Source organism: Carettochelys insculpta, chromosome 3 (assembly GCF_033958435.1).
Source record: "Carettochelys insculpta isolate YL-2023 chromosome 3, ASM3395843v1, whole genome shotgun sequence".
Taxonomy (NCBI): Eukaryota; Metazoa; Chordata; order Testudines; family Carettochelyidae; genus Carettochelys; species Carettochelys insculpta.
This window is the reverse complement of record NC_134139.1, coordinates 153,099,496-153,115,034: the sequence shown is the minus strand read 5'-3', so window position 1 is coordinate 153,115,034 and position 15,539 is coordinate 153,099,496. Positions and strand designations below refer to the sequence as shown.

Genomic DNA, 15,539 nt, shown 5'->3' with positions numbered 1-15,539 from the left:
TATTGCAGACATGGATGCAGTCATGGCTGAATTCACCGATCTGAGATTCCCCAGCTGCTTCAGGGCTATCGATATGACCCACATCCCCGTCCGTGGCCCGGACCACAGCTCAGCCAGGTTTGTCAACCAAAAGAAATATTACTCCATTATCCTGCAGGCCCTGGCCAACCTACACAACACAACTGCTATTTTGAAACAGTTTCAAAATTGGTAAATCTCATTCTATAAGGAATAGTGCCTATTTTGTAATAGATATTTCCAAATAGGTGCCATTAAGACAGGGAATAGAGCCTGTTTCAAAATAAGCCATTGTGCATCCAGCGGGTCTATTCCAAAATATGTTCCATATGTGTACATGATGTATTTTGAATAGCTCAGTGCTATTTCAAGATGCACTTTTGTATTTAGTGCTGCTATTTCAAAATAAGCTATTTCAGAACAGCTCTTCTAGAATAGCTTATTTTGAAATAAGGCTGCTGTACAGACATATCCACATAGTTTAAGTTCCTTGAAAAATTATATGATCCATGTATATGACACAAGCATCTTTTTAGGTACTTGGAACATATGTGTGCTCATATTTTATATATATATATACACATACACACACACACACACACTTTAGTTCAAGTTCACTGAGCCCATGTGCATTTTAAAATGTACAGAACACACACATAAAATTTGATAATACATTAATTTGATACATCCATTATTTTGACAGGTACTTGGTAAAATACAGATAATCTGATGGGTTCTTTGCACAAATGTGCTTGGCTCTGCAAAGCATGCATGGTCCAGGTGCCGATGCTCCTGACTACAGGAGGTTCTGCAAGGGGACCACTTTGGTGCAGGCAGGTCCTACTTGGAAGGGCAAAACACGAAAAGCTACATGGGACATAACAGGTCCCAGACCAGAAATGGGAAAGAGGAAACCACATGAGTGTGGAAGACTTTCTGCACAGGAGTAAGGTCACTTTCCGCATGGCTTACAAAATCTGGCAGATTTCCTGCATGACTACTAAAATGCCCAGAGACAATGCAAGTCATACAAGGAATTCGGTGATACTTTTAAAATTCAAGGAGGTTCCCAAACAGCAACCCGCATTAACTAGAAATTTCAGATTACATGCCAATTTATGCCCAAGCGTCAATGTACCCAGTCTTTTTGGTAAAGTATGAAAAGCAACGTTTGGGTCGCCCAACCAACCTTAGTTTTCCTTCACAGTGCCATTCTGCGGACAACCACAAATCCAGACATCAAACAGGACATTCCCATTAGTCACATCTGGAATATTTTGTTGTTTTGTCCCGCTCCCCCAGTACAAAAAGGATGTGGATGTGCTGGAGCAAGTTCAGCAGGGGGCAACAAAAATGATTTAGGAGCTGGAACACATGACCTATGAGGAGAGGCTGAGAGATTTGGGCTTATTTAGTTTACAGAAGAGAAGAGAAGAGAAGAGAAGACTGAGGGGTGATTTAACAGCAGCATTCAACTTCCTGAAGGGGAACGCTGAAGAGGATGGAGAGAAATTGTCCTCAGTGGTGACAGACAGCAGAACAAGGAGCAATGGTCTGAAGTGACAGAAGGAGAGTAGGAGGTTGGACATTAGGAAAAGCTATTTCACCAGGAGGGTGCTGAAGCAAGAGAATGCGTTGCCTAGAGAAGTGCTGGATTCTCCATCCCTAGAGGTTTTTAAGTCCTGGCTTCACAAGGTCCTGGCTGGGATGAATTAGTTGGGGTTGACCCTGCTTTAGGCAGGGGGGTGGACTAGATGACCTCCTGAGGTCCCTGCCAGACCCATGATTCTATGATTAGTGACCAGAAAACATTTAGTACTTTATTCCTAATACATGTGCGTGAAAGGATGGATCCAATGTCTGAGGCTGGAAGCTCACCAAAAAATCCAATGGGACAGTTCCTGTAACTAGCTAGGCCAGGAGTCAGCAACCAAAATAGCAAGAAACACCTTTTTTTTTTTTTAGTTCAGTAACAAACTTAGTAATTCAAGAGCCACAATGCATGTGGATAGCAGACAGTCCTTAATAAATAATGTCAAACCATACTTTTTATAACCCCCGTACAATGATTTGTAACGCAATACATGTTTACTGCACAATGTTCACAAACTTTACATATTCTCTCAAGGTTGCATTTTTTGTTGTTGGTGAATTTGACATTGCAAATGAGACATAAAGGGAGCCCTGACGAACTCGATATAAATGCAAAGGATCAGATCTACTCAGTCTGAAATTCTCTGTCGTCACCTTCTATTTTCCTCTTTTTACAAGCCATTCCAACCCCACTTTAATTATACCAATTTTATTTCACATTTCATTTGTTTTCTTTCTTAAAAATGCATGTTGCCCCTCACAGTAGGAATGCCATAAGTTCCTTTTCAAAATCAAGACTTTACTAGCAAAACAATCAAAACACAGATACGGTATCATATCCCACAACGCACTGCACATATTAAAGGAGGGTTTTCAGCTCACATATTGTTTGCTACTTTTGAAATGAGTTGTTCATTTTGGGGCTTGTAGACATTCACCATTTATTGAAAATAATCAAGACGGTGCCTTTTTTTCCACTTTGCTATTATAGCATTGGTAGCTGCAAGGAAGTCCTTAAAGTGCTGTATGCAGCTCTGGAGCTGCAGGCTGCAGACCTCTGAGCAAGGCAGTTGCTTACTTTTAAATGTTTGAAGTGGTGTGTTGTTTCCTTAGTTTATAAACTAAGACATTATCTTAGCCCTTTCTAGAGGACGCTTGAGAGTCTTTAGTAAACACTACCAACTACCGCTTAAGTCTTAGCAGTTTTTGAATGAAGTGATAAATTCTTTCATTTTTTATTGCAGATTAACAACATTGTTCTATCTTGGAATGAATGAATGGTAAGAATACCTACATAAATAAATATAGGTAGCAGACATAGCCCAGTCTGGAAAAAGGAATCTATTAAAATCAGATATTTCACAATATCTAGAGTCAACAAGTTGGGTGAATTAGTATCACTTATTTTACCAATTTCTGTTGGTGAGAGAGGTGGTCTAAAACAAGATACAACTCAACTCATCTTGTACTGGGACTGACATGGCGACTACCTTGCATACCTTGAGTTGGCATATTTGACCCTATTTGACTCTGGATTAGGGTGACCATATTTCCCTATTATGAATTCAGGACACCAGACCAATTACAGGGGAGGGGGTGAAGAGCCATTTGACCTTGAACTCAAACTCAAAGGGGGCCTCAGATTTAGACACTTGTTAATTTTTTGGCATTTGATAGGCTAGAAAAGCATTTGTTAAACTGAAAAAAAAAAAAAAAAGTATTCCCATTCTGGCTCACTCTTTTTTTGAGCCTTATTTTGTTTTCATGTATCATCTTTTTTATTTGTATTTTGATGGAGGCCCTCAAACGCTGGCAGTAGCCCAGGCCTCTCTGGACCAGTGAAAGGCCCTGCTCCCAACATGCTTTAAAAGCTCCAGGGACCAGCAGGGAAGGGGGCCATGAGGTTCTAAGCTGAGGGGAGTCTCAGGTCCAGGTGTAGTGCGACTTCTGTTTTGGGTCAGGGCCCAGCAGGCTCAAGCCAGCTCCATATGGCAGGACAAGGGAGGTAGCACCACCTCCACCCCATTCACACCAGCAGGCCCCCAGCCTGTCTTCACAGGGGTGGCTCAGCTCAAAAAGTTTGAAAACAGCTCAGGGTGCAGAGAGGGGTAGCTCAGGTTGTGGAAAGAGGAGTGGCCAGAGGCTGCAGGCAGGCAGGAGCTAGTGCTGTGGGCAGCTCAAAGTTCAGGGAAAGATAGCTAGGGGCTATATGCATATAGGCAGCTGGATGAGGGTGCAGGCATGGGTAGCATAGGACCCAAGCAGGAGATAGCTCAGGGGACTGGCAGAGGGTAGCCTGGGGCTATATGCAGCCAGGGTGCAGGAAGGAGGAAATTAGGAGCTGGGTGGTGGCAAGGGGGCTGCAGGGAAAGGGCAGCTAGGGGCTGTAGGCAGGCAAGTAGGCGTAACTAGAGATTGTGTTGAGGCAGGGGATAGCTCAGGGATCAGGGACATGGTAAGTAGCATCTGTATGCCAGGAGGGCTCTGCCAGCTGTAGAGCTAGGTCCCCCACCCCTGCAGCTCTTACCATCTTGGTGAGAAAGGGGGCTGGGAGCTGGCTAGAGGCTGGGAGAGAGCAATCTCTGGAACTGTCCTGCACTTGTATTTCAGGTTCCTCCCCTCACACACACACTTTTTTTTGGGCAGGGAGCACATGGGGTGCCAGGGCTCAGGCATCCCTCCACTTCATTGGCAGGAGAGAGGGGGAACAGCAGGCCTTCAGTCTAGGGGGTAGAATATGCTGGGGAGTGTGAGCCCAGCCTAGGAGGAGTGGGAAGAATGGTACACAGGGGAGCAGGTCCTGAGCCTGTAGGGATGAGTACACTGGAGATCAGGGCTTTAGCCCTTAACTCCTGTCCTCAGCCCCATGGGGTCAGCAACTTGGGCATTCAGCTCTCAGTTTCAATAGGGGCAGGAGCAGAGAGGTGCCAGGGCTTAAGCCCTACAGCCTGAAAGGGCTAGCAGACCCCTCCCCCCCAACACCCATTCAGAAATGCTACTTTAGGGTGCACAGAGGAAGGGTGACAAACACTCACACACAGGCAGCCTCTCCTCTCACTGGCTTACTGTGTCTGCCTCTGAGACCCCGCCTACCCCGCACTCTCCTGCCAGCCACACAACAGGAGACTGCTATAGCTGCTGACCAACTCTGCCCAGCAGGGGGAAATGGTGGAGTTGAAAATACAGGACATTTGGCTTTTAAAAAAAAAAAAAAAGCCAAAACACACCCTCAGGACAATTGCCTTAAATACAGGCCTGTCCCAGTAAAAAACAGGAGAGATGGTCACCCCACTCTGCATACCCCCCACTCCTTTCACATACCCTGCTGAGGTCTTCAGTGACAGGTATGCCTATGTAAAAAGCAGCAGATTGGGTGTCTACCAGCAGTACGGCTAATCTGCATGTGTAAACTGAATGCACATTTTAAAAATAATGGCCCAATACTTAAACTACAGAAAGGCACAATAAGCAAGTCTCTGGTCTGGTGGTAAAAACAAGGTGATTCAGGTAGAATACAAAAATTTAAGGTAAGGCTGGACTTGTGGCCTGAACACTTTTTTTTTTTTATTATTAAATCTAGCATTGCATGGAGGTAGAATCACACGACTGGATCGCTTAAGTACAATTTTTGTCTAGAAATCTAAAAGTGTGCAATTGTAATGCAAAGTATTAGTCTCTTGAGTACAATTACTTGTATCCAGGCACAGGATGAGCTAAATGCAACAAAGTAACTGTATCACTTTAAAACTTCCTTCTGGATAAGAAAGAGCAGTCCCTCTAATTTGTACCAAAACCTCATATTTATTTCATGAATTTTTTTAAGTTGGCCTTCAGTTCTTCCACTGGCTTTGCTATAAAATTAAATTTCTTGTTGGGTATCTTGCTTGATTCAACACATTTCCAAAAGGGGGATTATTGCTTTTGATGGAGACAGGGCTTCAGATGAGTGGTCCATGCCTGCAGTAAAGAATCAACTTCTCTGACTATGAAAATAAATATTGATACAATTGTCTGGTGTAAAAAGACTGGGTAGACATGAATTTCTAGGTCACATTCTAAAGTGGGGGAAAAAAAGGTATGAGTAGCTAAAGACCAGACTTCTGTTTCTTCTACGGAACAATTTCTCAGTCGTCATTACGATACCACGTTATACTTCAAACACCAAACCACTTGCTTCTCTCAGTTATTAAAAAAAAAGTCACATGCACACACTCTCTCTCTCTCTCTCTCGACGGAATACAGAGGAACTAATGGGGAAGAAATTTGAGCTGCAGGGGTAGTGATGGGCAAACCATGCTCAGCATCACTCCGGAAACTAGTGTTAAAAGCTGCTTGGAGCAACATGATTTAATTGGAATAGCAGAGCACAGGTTTGGCTATTAACAAATTAAACTCCCTAACACCAAGGAGAGGCAAGCAACTGTGTAAGGCACAGTGCAAAGAGCATGATGGGGTTCCACGTTTACTACAGCTGTCACTGTCCCCCGCCACCCGCATTATTTAATTGTAAAGGGAAAATGTTGCCTTTTTTCATTTGCTCTGATATTTTACACCTTGCCCGATCAAATAAATCTGGTGAGTTTCTAAGATCGTAAAGGGAGAAATGGAGATGGGATTTTTCAAATCGATCACTCTGCAAAAACAACATGGCATTTCAGGGTTGAAGCGCATTCCTTCCGCCTTGTACTCCTCCACTAGTAACACACCTGCTGCTGGGAAGTGCATCATTAAGCAGTGGAGCTACACCTGCACAAACCTTTACCTGTGTAAAGTGCACTGACACAGCGCACTTACGTGGCTTTGGAAGCCCTAAGAGTTTGAACTTTTTAGTTCTTCTACTGCTAGTAAGATTGAAAAACATGACTGAAGAATACCTATTTTTGTGACTAAAATCACCAGCTATGACTCAGAAAGCACACACAGCAGATCTATTGAATAAGACAGTAATTTTATAGTCACTTTCAGGCTAATTGTGATTTGTTTGAATGCACACGAGGCAGGATTAGAATTCAGGTATTTCTGGATTCCATTCCCACATTTATACCAACACCTATTGTAGATGAGGAAGGGGTTAAGTCAAGCTTCCTTTGAAATTAGGAATTCAGCTACCACGGTTTAGAAGAGTGGCTACTGGAAGACTAGGAAACAGCATTAACCATTAAATTCCCTCTCAACTCATTAAACCATTTTCATGAAGGGAATTACTACAGGATTTCTGCCACATGTGATGTGTTCCAAGACTTGCCACTTCATGGTTGGAGAGGAGGATCACAATTTACTATCAAGCAATCAATTTCCAAAGGGGAGGTGGAGATTTATTTTAAAAGTGTCAAGTCAAAATCCATTAAAATAGTGGAGTTTTCCAATGAGAAACAGGAAGAGTGTTCAGTAAGAAACAGAAATCCAACCAACACTGATTGAAAACACCACTTACACAATCCACCTTCTCACCAAAACAGCACACTCTGCTTGTGGCATTTGCAAAGGTTTTTATTTGCTTGAACAGAGCATCAAATCAATCAGGGTGGGGGGAGGAAGGATTATTTGTGTTCCAGTTGAGCAGCACTTTCCCCACGCCCCACAGAGAGACAATCGGTGCTGCAGGGAAAACAGAAATGGGGTTGTTCCATAGATTTCTTTTGAAGACTGAAATCTCTCCCTCTCCCTGATGTGGAGCTGTTTTGTTTGTTTCTGCTCCTGCATCTCACAGCAAGAGCTTCACTCACAAATGTGTTTCCTTGTGAGCATGGGGCTGTTCAAAGCAAACATTTCTTTCTTAGCACTGAACCATACTGAAAGGAGGCTTAGAATTGTGTTAGCGGCATGTGAAGAGGCTAGCATTGCTGTTAGCAAAGAGACATAATTGAACACTGATTGCCTGTTGTGCCTGCAGTCTTCAAGGTTAACCCTACAAATTCATCCATCCTTTGCATGCCTGCATTCACAGCCAGCAGGGAGGGGGAAGTAATCTGTACCTTTTAAAAGTCACCATCCACAGAAATTAGAAAAAAAGGATTAGGAAATAAAAAAAAAGACCACTTGAGCAGACTTGGGACCATCTCTTCTTAACAGTTACTCAACTAGTCTGTCTCCTCACTTCATTTGGCGTTCCCCCTTTCGTCCTATAAAGTGCACATGAATTTGTGCCCAGACAACATCTGCCCTTGAACTGCTTGAGTGGGACATATTTTGCATGGTAGTCTCCATTGAAATGAGCCACTCTAGCAGTGAATTGCAAGAGAACCCAGTTGACATCAGTAAAACAAGCTGAACATGTAGACTTGTTTTGTACTCGTTGGGGAAAAATGGAGGTTTAGGAAAATAATCAAGTCAGAAAAATAATATGGCATTTCCATTGTAAAGCCCTCAAATTCAGATCTTCAGTGCAATTCATGTTGGAAAAGGAACTCGATCAGCTCTCCTAAATTAGGAGATTGCACCTGACAACATATTGAAGAGGGAAGTAAATTTTTAATCTCACCACTCATTTTACAAATGATGATCAAAACAACTGACAACTCCCACTAGGTGCTTTATGGGCTGAGTACCTCTATACACTGTGTTTCCCCTCTGTTCTGACTGTAAATCACAGAGGAATGCAAGGTGCTAGCTAAATATGCCATATGATCATACATTGTTAGGTTCATACCTTCAAAATCGGCATACCTCTCAGCTTAGTCTCTCAAGCCTCGCATATTGGCTGCCAATCTACTTTTTCCTCTTTCCCTCTGCCATATTTCTGCCAAGGTTATACTTTTACCAGTCAGAGACACATGATCTTTTTCTGCTGTTTTATGTCCACTTATTAAACAACCCTCTTTCCTGCCAGTGGGAAATCAGAAAGCTGGGTAACCTCATCCCTGTGCACTTGCCAACTCCTGCTGAAAGGAAGCAAGCACTTCAGAGGAAGCTGGAATGAAGACAAAAGGCATCCCCTTACAACTGAGGCTCCTGAAAAGATGTGTAGCTTTCATGTAAATGATTTTCTGGTTTTAACTACAGATTTCAAAAAGCGTGGGGAACTCAAAGTAATTCACTGCAAGTTAAATTATAAAGGATTGTGAGTAAAGATGTGTTTCCCCTCCAGAGCAAAAGAAAGAGATACAATCAGAACTGAAAAAAATCAAAGACACTGGTATCCCTTTTATCCCAGTCTTAACAGGGACACAGTGAAATTATACAGTCATCAATGCTGCATATCACGCAACAAATGAATTAAAAAAATAGCAATAGTGAAAGCTGCTGGATGTGGGAAAGAAAAAGGAAGGGAACAGCTGCTGAAAAGCAGAATTAAGACTGAGGTGATGGTAGAAGGAGCAGCACAAATTCACTGGTGCTCTGGGGCTATGGCTATATTGTAGCAGTAATTTGGCATAATTTAGGCAATTTGCAGCAAGTTATTTTGAGTTAATTTGTTTCAAACTCAGTGCCATCCAAAGGGCACCAGAGTTCAAAATAAACAGCTATTTCGAAGTTTCCGCTACTCTTCTCATGACAAGCATTGTGTTTAGCCTGGGGGTTGCTATTTTGGGATCCAAATGTATTCCGGAATAGCAACCACAGTGTAGCCTTTGCGAGCCAGGCTGTGTGCATCTGGGAGATGGGAGCAGGCGAAGAGCTGGGGAGAGATGAGCGCAGAATCCTGGAGCGCTGATGTGGTTTGGGGAAAGGCTGTGCAGGAGTTTAGGGCGAAGAGACATGAACGATGCCCACCTAGGCGGAGAGTGCAGGCGTGGGGAGGGAGCTAGCGGAACCGCCTGCACGGCGCCTAACGCGGGGCCCGCGCGCAGGTGCGCGGTCTGCGGAGCTGCCGCACCTGGAGGAGATGCGGGGCTCCGAACTGGCCGCCCCCGGGTCAGGGAGAGGCGCCTGCAGGCGGCCGGACGCGCGCACTGGGGTGGGGGGGGGTGGGGGGGGGAAGGCCCGGACCCGCCCTGCCCCCCCCCCCCAGCGCTACCTCCTCGAAGAGCTCCAGGCTGTAGGTGTTGTCATCGTCGGCGAAGAAGAGCACGCCGGGCTGCGGCGGCGGCAGGTGCTGGTGGCGCTGGCGGAGCCAGGCCAGCCCGGCGTTGCGCTGCTCGGTGGCGCGGGGCAGGCCGGGCCGCTTGTACCTGCGCGGGGTGGGGACGTGCAGGTGGGTGCAGGGCAGGCCGGCCCGCGCCACGAAGCGGCTCACCAGCTCGCTGCGCCGGGCCGCGTCCTCCACCAGGACCCAGTGCAGCCGCGCCACCTGGCGGAAGGTGTTGGCCAGGCGGGTGAGCTCGGCCTTCTGCACCGGCCGGCTGTAGGTGGGGGTGATGGCATAGATGGGGGGCAGCGCCGCGCGCCGGGGGGCCGCCTGCTGCGAGGGCCGGGCGGAGGGCGCGCGGCTGCTGGGGGCCGGGTCCAGCAGCAGGAGGACGAGCAGCGCCCAGGGCAGCAGCAGCAGGAAGCGGCTGAGGAGCAGCGATTTCATGGTGCCCCCGCCCGGCGCCGGGCGCGGCAGGGCGCCGCCCTCACAGCACCAGCGGCTGCCGCCCGGGCTCCCCTCCCCGCCCCATAGGGGGCAGGCGCGCGGGCCGGGGGCGCTCGGGGAAGCCCGGCGCGGGCCAGTCACATGGCGCGGGCCCCAGCGCCCCTCGTCGCCCGGCCAGTCCTGCAGGGCTGCCAGTGCGCGCAGCCCCCGGCGTGCAGCCGAGCCGAGCCGGCCTGGCTGGCTGCGCTCGCTGGCTCCGGCACGGCAGCGGGGCTCTGTGGAGAGCGGGCGGCGCTGTGCTCACGTGCTTAAAACTCCAGAGAGCGGAGCCGGGGCGGGGGCGTCACCGCGCCGCGCCAGCGAGCCAATGCGGGGAGCGAGGGCGAAACCTGCCCCTGCGGTTGGCTCGGCTTCTGCAACAGCCCCGTCCGGCGCCGCGTCGGGCGGGGAAGCTACACGGCAACCGCTCCAGGCTGCCGGCGGAACGCAAAGGGGTGTCCGGCGGGCTTGCCGCTCTCCGTGGCTCTGTCTTCGCTAGGGAGTGTTGTCGACAAAATTGGGGTTTTGTCGGAAAAAAAATCTCAGGGAGCGTCTATGCCCACGCAATGCATTGTGTCACTAGAGACTGCCCGCCGAAAAAGCGGTGGAGACGCTTCGGGAGGGGCTCTTTGGTCCACAGAGCAGGTCAAATGATCAATCCGCTCTTCTGTGTGCACCAGATCTGGCGACAGAAGTTTTGTTGGAACATGTCTTCCAACAGCACCTTCTGTCGACAGATGCTCCTAGTGTATCTGCATGTGGGGGCAGGCACCACCTGATCCAGTGCTGGGAAGCCCGTGCCAGAGGTTAGCTGCGTGGAGGGCTTTCCTGCTCACTGCAGAGTTGCCTAGAGAAATGAATGCTCTACAAGGCAATTGTTTGTTAAATATAATTATTTATTCTGACAGAGAGAAAAATTGAATATTAGAATATATAGATATATCTATAGTGTGTTCTGCTTCCCACTTTTTCACCACTTTTAACCAGAAGAATAATGTTCTGGAATAAGCAAAACATTAATATTTGTAAAGTACTTGGTAACATTGTTGTTGCGTTTGCACTAGCAAGTTCTTTCGGAACATCCCGCCCTTTGTCAAAAGAACACACGGAGTGTCCACACATAAAATGCACTGTTTTGAAAGTAAATCAGAAGAACTTGGCTCTTCTTCCCAAAGCCCTCTTCCACTCCCAGATCAAGAAGAGCACTTGCTTTTGAAAGATTCTTTTAGAAAAAAAGTGTGTGTAGATGCCCCAGGGGATCTTTTTGGGAAAGAGCAGTCCTCATGGCACAAGGTTTTATGATCCCTGCCCCTTTTTCTCAAAGAGCTGTGTGGATACTATGAAAGGAGCAGACTGATCTTTTCAATTTGCTGTGTGTGGACTTGGTCTTTCAAAAGATTTTTCAGAAGAGATCTTCCAGAAGAACTTATTTTGAAGGATCACTGTTGTGTAGACATAGCCTGCATGTACTTACATATAATTTTCTTGCCTTAATTTTTTTCACGTCTCCATGTTTTTGCATTTTCAGTGGAACCCGATGTGCTAATTTAATCTCTGAATTACCCACACTCTTTTGCTGCCTAACAAAAGATTTTAAGAACTTCAATAAAAGACATTATAACCCCAAATGACTGCATTTTTGTACATCTGAACCTCATTTTCTTGCTTTTTCACTATATTCTAAATTTAATTCAACTTTGTTACAAACAAAACCCCAGGAAATGCTTTTTCAAATACAATATGCAAAACATTTTATTTTGTAATCAATCGTGTATGAGTATTTATTTCCTCTGATTATCATACAGACAATACCTTGGTGTTGGATCTACAGGTGCTGAGGGTGCTGCAGCACCTCCTGGCTTGAAGTGGTTTCTATTATATAGAGGGTGTACAGTCTGGGTGAGCCAGCTTTGAGCACCCCCACTAGAGAAATTGTTCCAGCACCCTGATACAGACAGTCTACTGCTAGAACAAACTCAGTTCCCTCATGCCACAATTAAATGTGTGTTCTAAACACTACATCCTCTCCTAGGATACATCCACATTACAGGGAGGATTGACCCTACCACAGTCAATCTTTCAGAGTTCGATTTAGCAGGCTTAGTGGGGATGCATGAAATAGAATTTAAACGGTGCCTCTGTCGACTGCTGGCAATTCCCCTCCACCCCCAGTTTAGGAGTTAGGGAAGCTGACAGGAGCACAGGGTCTCGTCAACATCCCTTAGCGGAGATGGTGCAGAAACCCAAATTAAGGAACATCAACTTTAGCAATGTAATTAACATAGCTAAAATTGCGTACCTTAACTTGATCTTCCCCTGTAGTGCCCTTAGGAGTGCACAAGAAGTTTCTGTTGCATTGTTCTGTATTTCCCGTTGTTATTACTACACATAGCTTAAACATTTAGTTGTTTCCCTACATTTCATGTGATGCAAAATAGATACAAAGATATACTATTAGTAATTACAGTGAGAATTGTACTATTCAGTACATACATTACAATTATGTGGCAAATTATCACTTCAGCAATGGAATGTGGAATAATTGTATCTGACATCAGAATTTTGCCCATTCAGCAATATTTAGTGGGATGATTCTACTAAGAGAGACACACTATATATTTTCAAAAACAACGAGAAGTTCTGTGGCACTATATGCACTAACAGATATGTTGGAACATACGCTTTCATGGGCAAAGACCCATTTCGTCAGATACATAAGGATCAGCTATACCAGGATTTCTCGTTGTTTTTGAGGATACAGACTAATGCAGCTACCACTCTGATGCTATCTTTTCAAACAACCTCCGTTAGCTGAAAGTACACATTTCTAATCTATTTTTATTTATATACTAGTTAGTCAAATGGACATATTAGCCCAAAGGGCTCTCAGATAGAAAGGACATTAAAAGGATGTAATATAAATTGAAATGTCTGACAATGAGAGAAACAAATGACTATTCACTGAGCATCTAAATGAGAAAACATCTGTGCAGTGTAGCAATAATTAGAGTTAGCATGTTTAGTGGTGAAATGGAAAGCTTGTTATGTGATTAATAAAATAATATGGAGGAGAGAAGCAAGTACAAGTAGTTCACTATATCTAAATCAAAGCCTCTCAGACCTGAAATTACAGTTGCCCATTTTGTGATGATGTATCTGCATCTGCATCTTTATCAGCTGATATGGAGGACTCTACTGATGACACTTCTGTCAAATGGCTAAATGTGGCAGTTTTCTATTTACTGAAAAATGATATTTGCAGATGGAGCTTACTAAGGTAACATAACCTATGTATTAAAGCCACATCCCAATAAAATTTTAAAAAAAAGAAAAAGAAAAAAAGCTAAATGGTACTTCAAGGGAGTGCAAAGCTCATTATTACCAATATACCTTAGCATCAGAGCACCTAATGCCCACTGAGACACTGACCAAACTTAAGACTTAGGAAGGAGTGTATTTAAATAGACACCTTGTCTTTTCTCAGGCAAAATTATCTGCTGCAGGAATTTTACAGGGGTAATCAATACTGATATATAGCATGTTAACAAAGGCAGCAATAGGAACAGCTGGTGTAACTGCAACAGTTTAGAAAGGAGCTCAATAACTAACTCAATATCAAGGCCAGTTTTTGATGGAATGTTTGATACTATTCCAACTCTATAATTAACTATGTTTCTGGTATCTGGTAACTAAAGTGAGTGCTTATGTACATCTATTCAATTTGTATTTGCTGTTTCTTGCTATTTACAACATATTGTAATATATTGATTGGCTTTATTGATGGAAAGTACCCAGCTGTCTGACAATGTGTGCTGATACACATTTCTAAATAAATATAGTCACACAGTGTGAATTGTATTTATATATATTGTTTTGTAGGCAACAGTTAACCTGCTTTTACAACCACATGCTGTATAATTATTTTCTTTGACTATAGTTTTACTCTTAAACTGTTGCATATTGTATGTTATGATACAGCAGCTGCTTTTTGCCTCAGAAGTGGCTGCATTTCAATGGCAGATTAAGTACATAATATGTAAGAGCAGATGCTAGTTAATGATGCAGAAGCATTTTTATTTATATTTAAATGCAAATTATATTAGACCATGGGAAAAAGAGTGAGCTGTAAAGTGTTTGAAGAGTTTTGAAATCCCTCAAGTAGAAAGGCACTATATACAAATAAAATACTGTTTATTAAAATTGCTATCATATAAGCAATGCTAAATATTCTTATTTCTGAAATTAGAGAAACCCACTCACATTATATAATGACTGAACATGCCATGGCTGTGTGATAAGACTAGCTACAGTTACAGATTATACTACAAAACACCTCAGCACTATTTATTAACAAATTTGTTACAGTTGATATTGAGTTTCAAGTGTAACTGAAGTAAAGGGCCACACTTTAACCTGCGTTACACAGCACAAATCAGACCATTTTTCTGGTTGCACGCACAAGCAGAGTAGCACATATTTGGAGATGCATGGTAGCGTGCCTTTCTCTTAAGAATCCAGAATGGGTTATTTGCAGAAGGTTATTGTGCTGTTCATCTGTTATGGCGTTGCTGATCATTCCCTAATGAAGGTTTTTGTCATGGATTTGTCAGGAGGTGGTGCCAACCTTTCCATCTTAGAGATGCTCTGCACGGTACTCAGCTGCCTTATGTACGTTAAAACGTACTGCAGGCTGTTGCAATATGCACTGCCTGCAAACAAGGAGCTGTGATTTCATGCCTCCTTTCCACTGATCCCAGTCACACATGTATGACAAAGCCATGGCTGGAATGATTTAGTTGGGGTTAGTCCTGCCTTGAGCAGGGTTTTGGACTAGATGACCTTTTGAGGTGTCTTTCATCCCTAAGCTGCTATGATTCTGAGTGTTGGGGAAGGGACATGGTACAGGAACCATAATGTAGCTGAATTGTCTGAGAACCCTCCAGCATCCTGAGGCAGCTCGGTTCTCTTTGCTTTTCTTCCACTGGACCAGTGTTGCTACTTCTGACATCACCCAACCTCTCTCCAGTCTCACCTGCAGGGTAGCTGACAGGCTTGCCCAGCTCTTGGGCAACGTTGGGAAGCTCTCCCCGGCTCCACACTCTGGGAAAGTCCAGAGCCTAGAGCAGAAGGTCAACACTGGGGCACCATGCCAAACCCCCGCCCTTAGCATTGCCTGGTGTGTGCCATGCAGCACTCCAGCAGCAGTTTAATGGGCCCAGAGCCCCAGCTGCTGCCATAGTAGCATAGCCATTTCCAGGATCCCCAAACCTTTGTGAATTGCCAGGCCGCAGGGCAATTGACCCCTTTTCCCCCATGTTAGTGGGCTTGCCCTCTTGTCATGCTTGTCTCATTGGCAGAAAGCCTGATGCTTTTACATGCCCAAATAGCACTTCTCCCTGCTCAGGGTTCTGAGCTGTATCTTGTTTCCCCAGGC

General features: G+C 44.8%; 1 protein-coding gene across 1 annotated transcript in view; it reads right to left on the bottom strand.

Annotated features, from left to right (window-relative positions):
* Positions 1–10,321, bottom strand: part of B3GAT2 (beta-1,3-glucuronyltransferase 2) — a 58,952-nt gene extending 48,631 nt beyond the window's left edge. Inside the window, exon 1 of the mRNA XM_074991077.1 lies at positions 9,569–10,321. Coding sequence (XP_074847178.1) covers positions 9,569–10,066 — 498 coding nt within the window. The 5' untranslated portion in view covers positions 10,067–10,321. The remainder of the gene's footprint in view (positions 1–9,568) is intronic.
* Between the last annotated feature and the right edge of the window lie 5,218 nt (positions 10,322–15,539).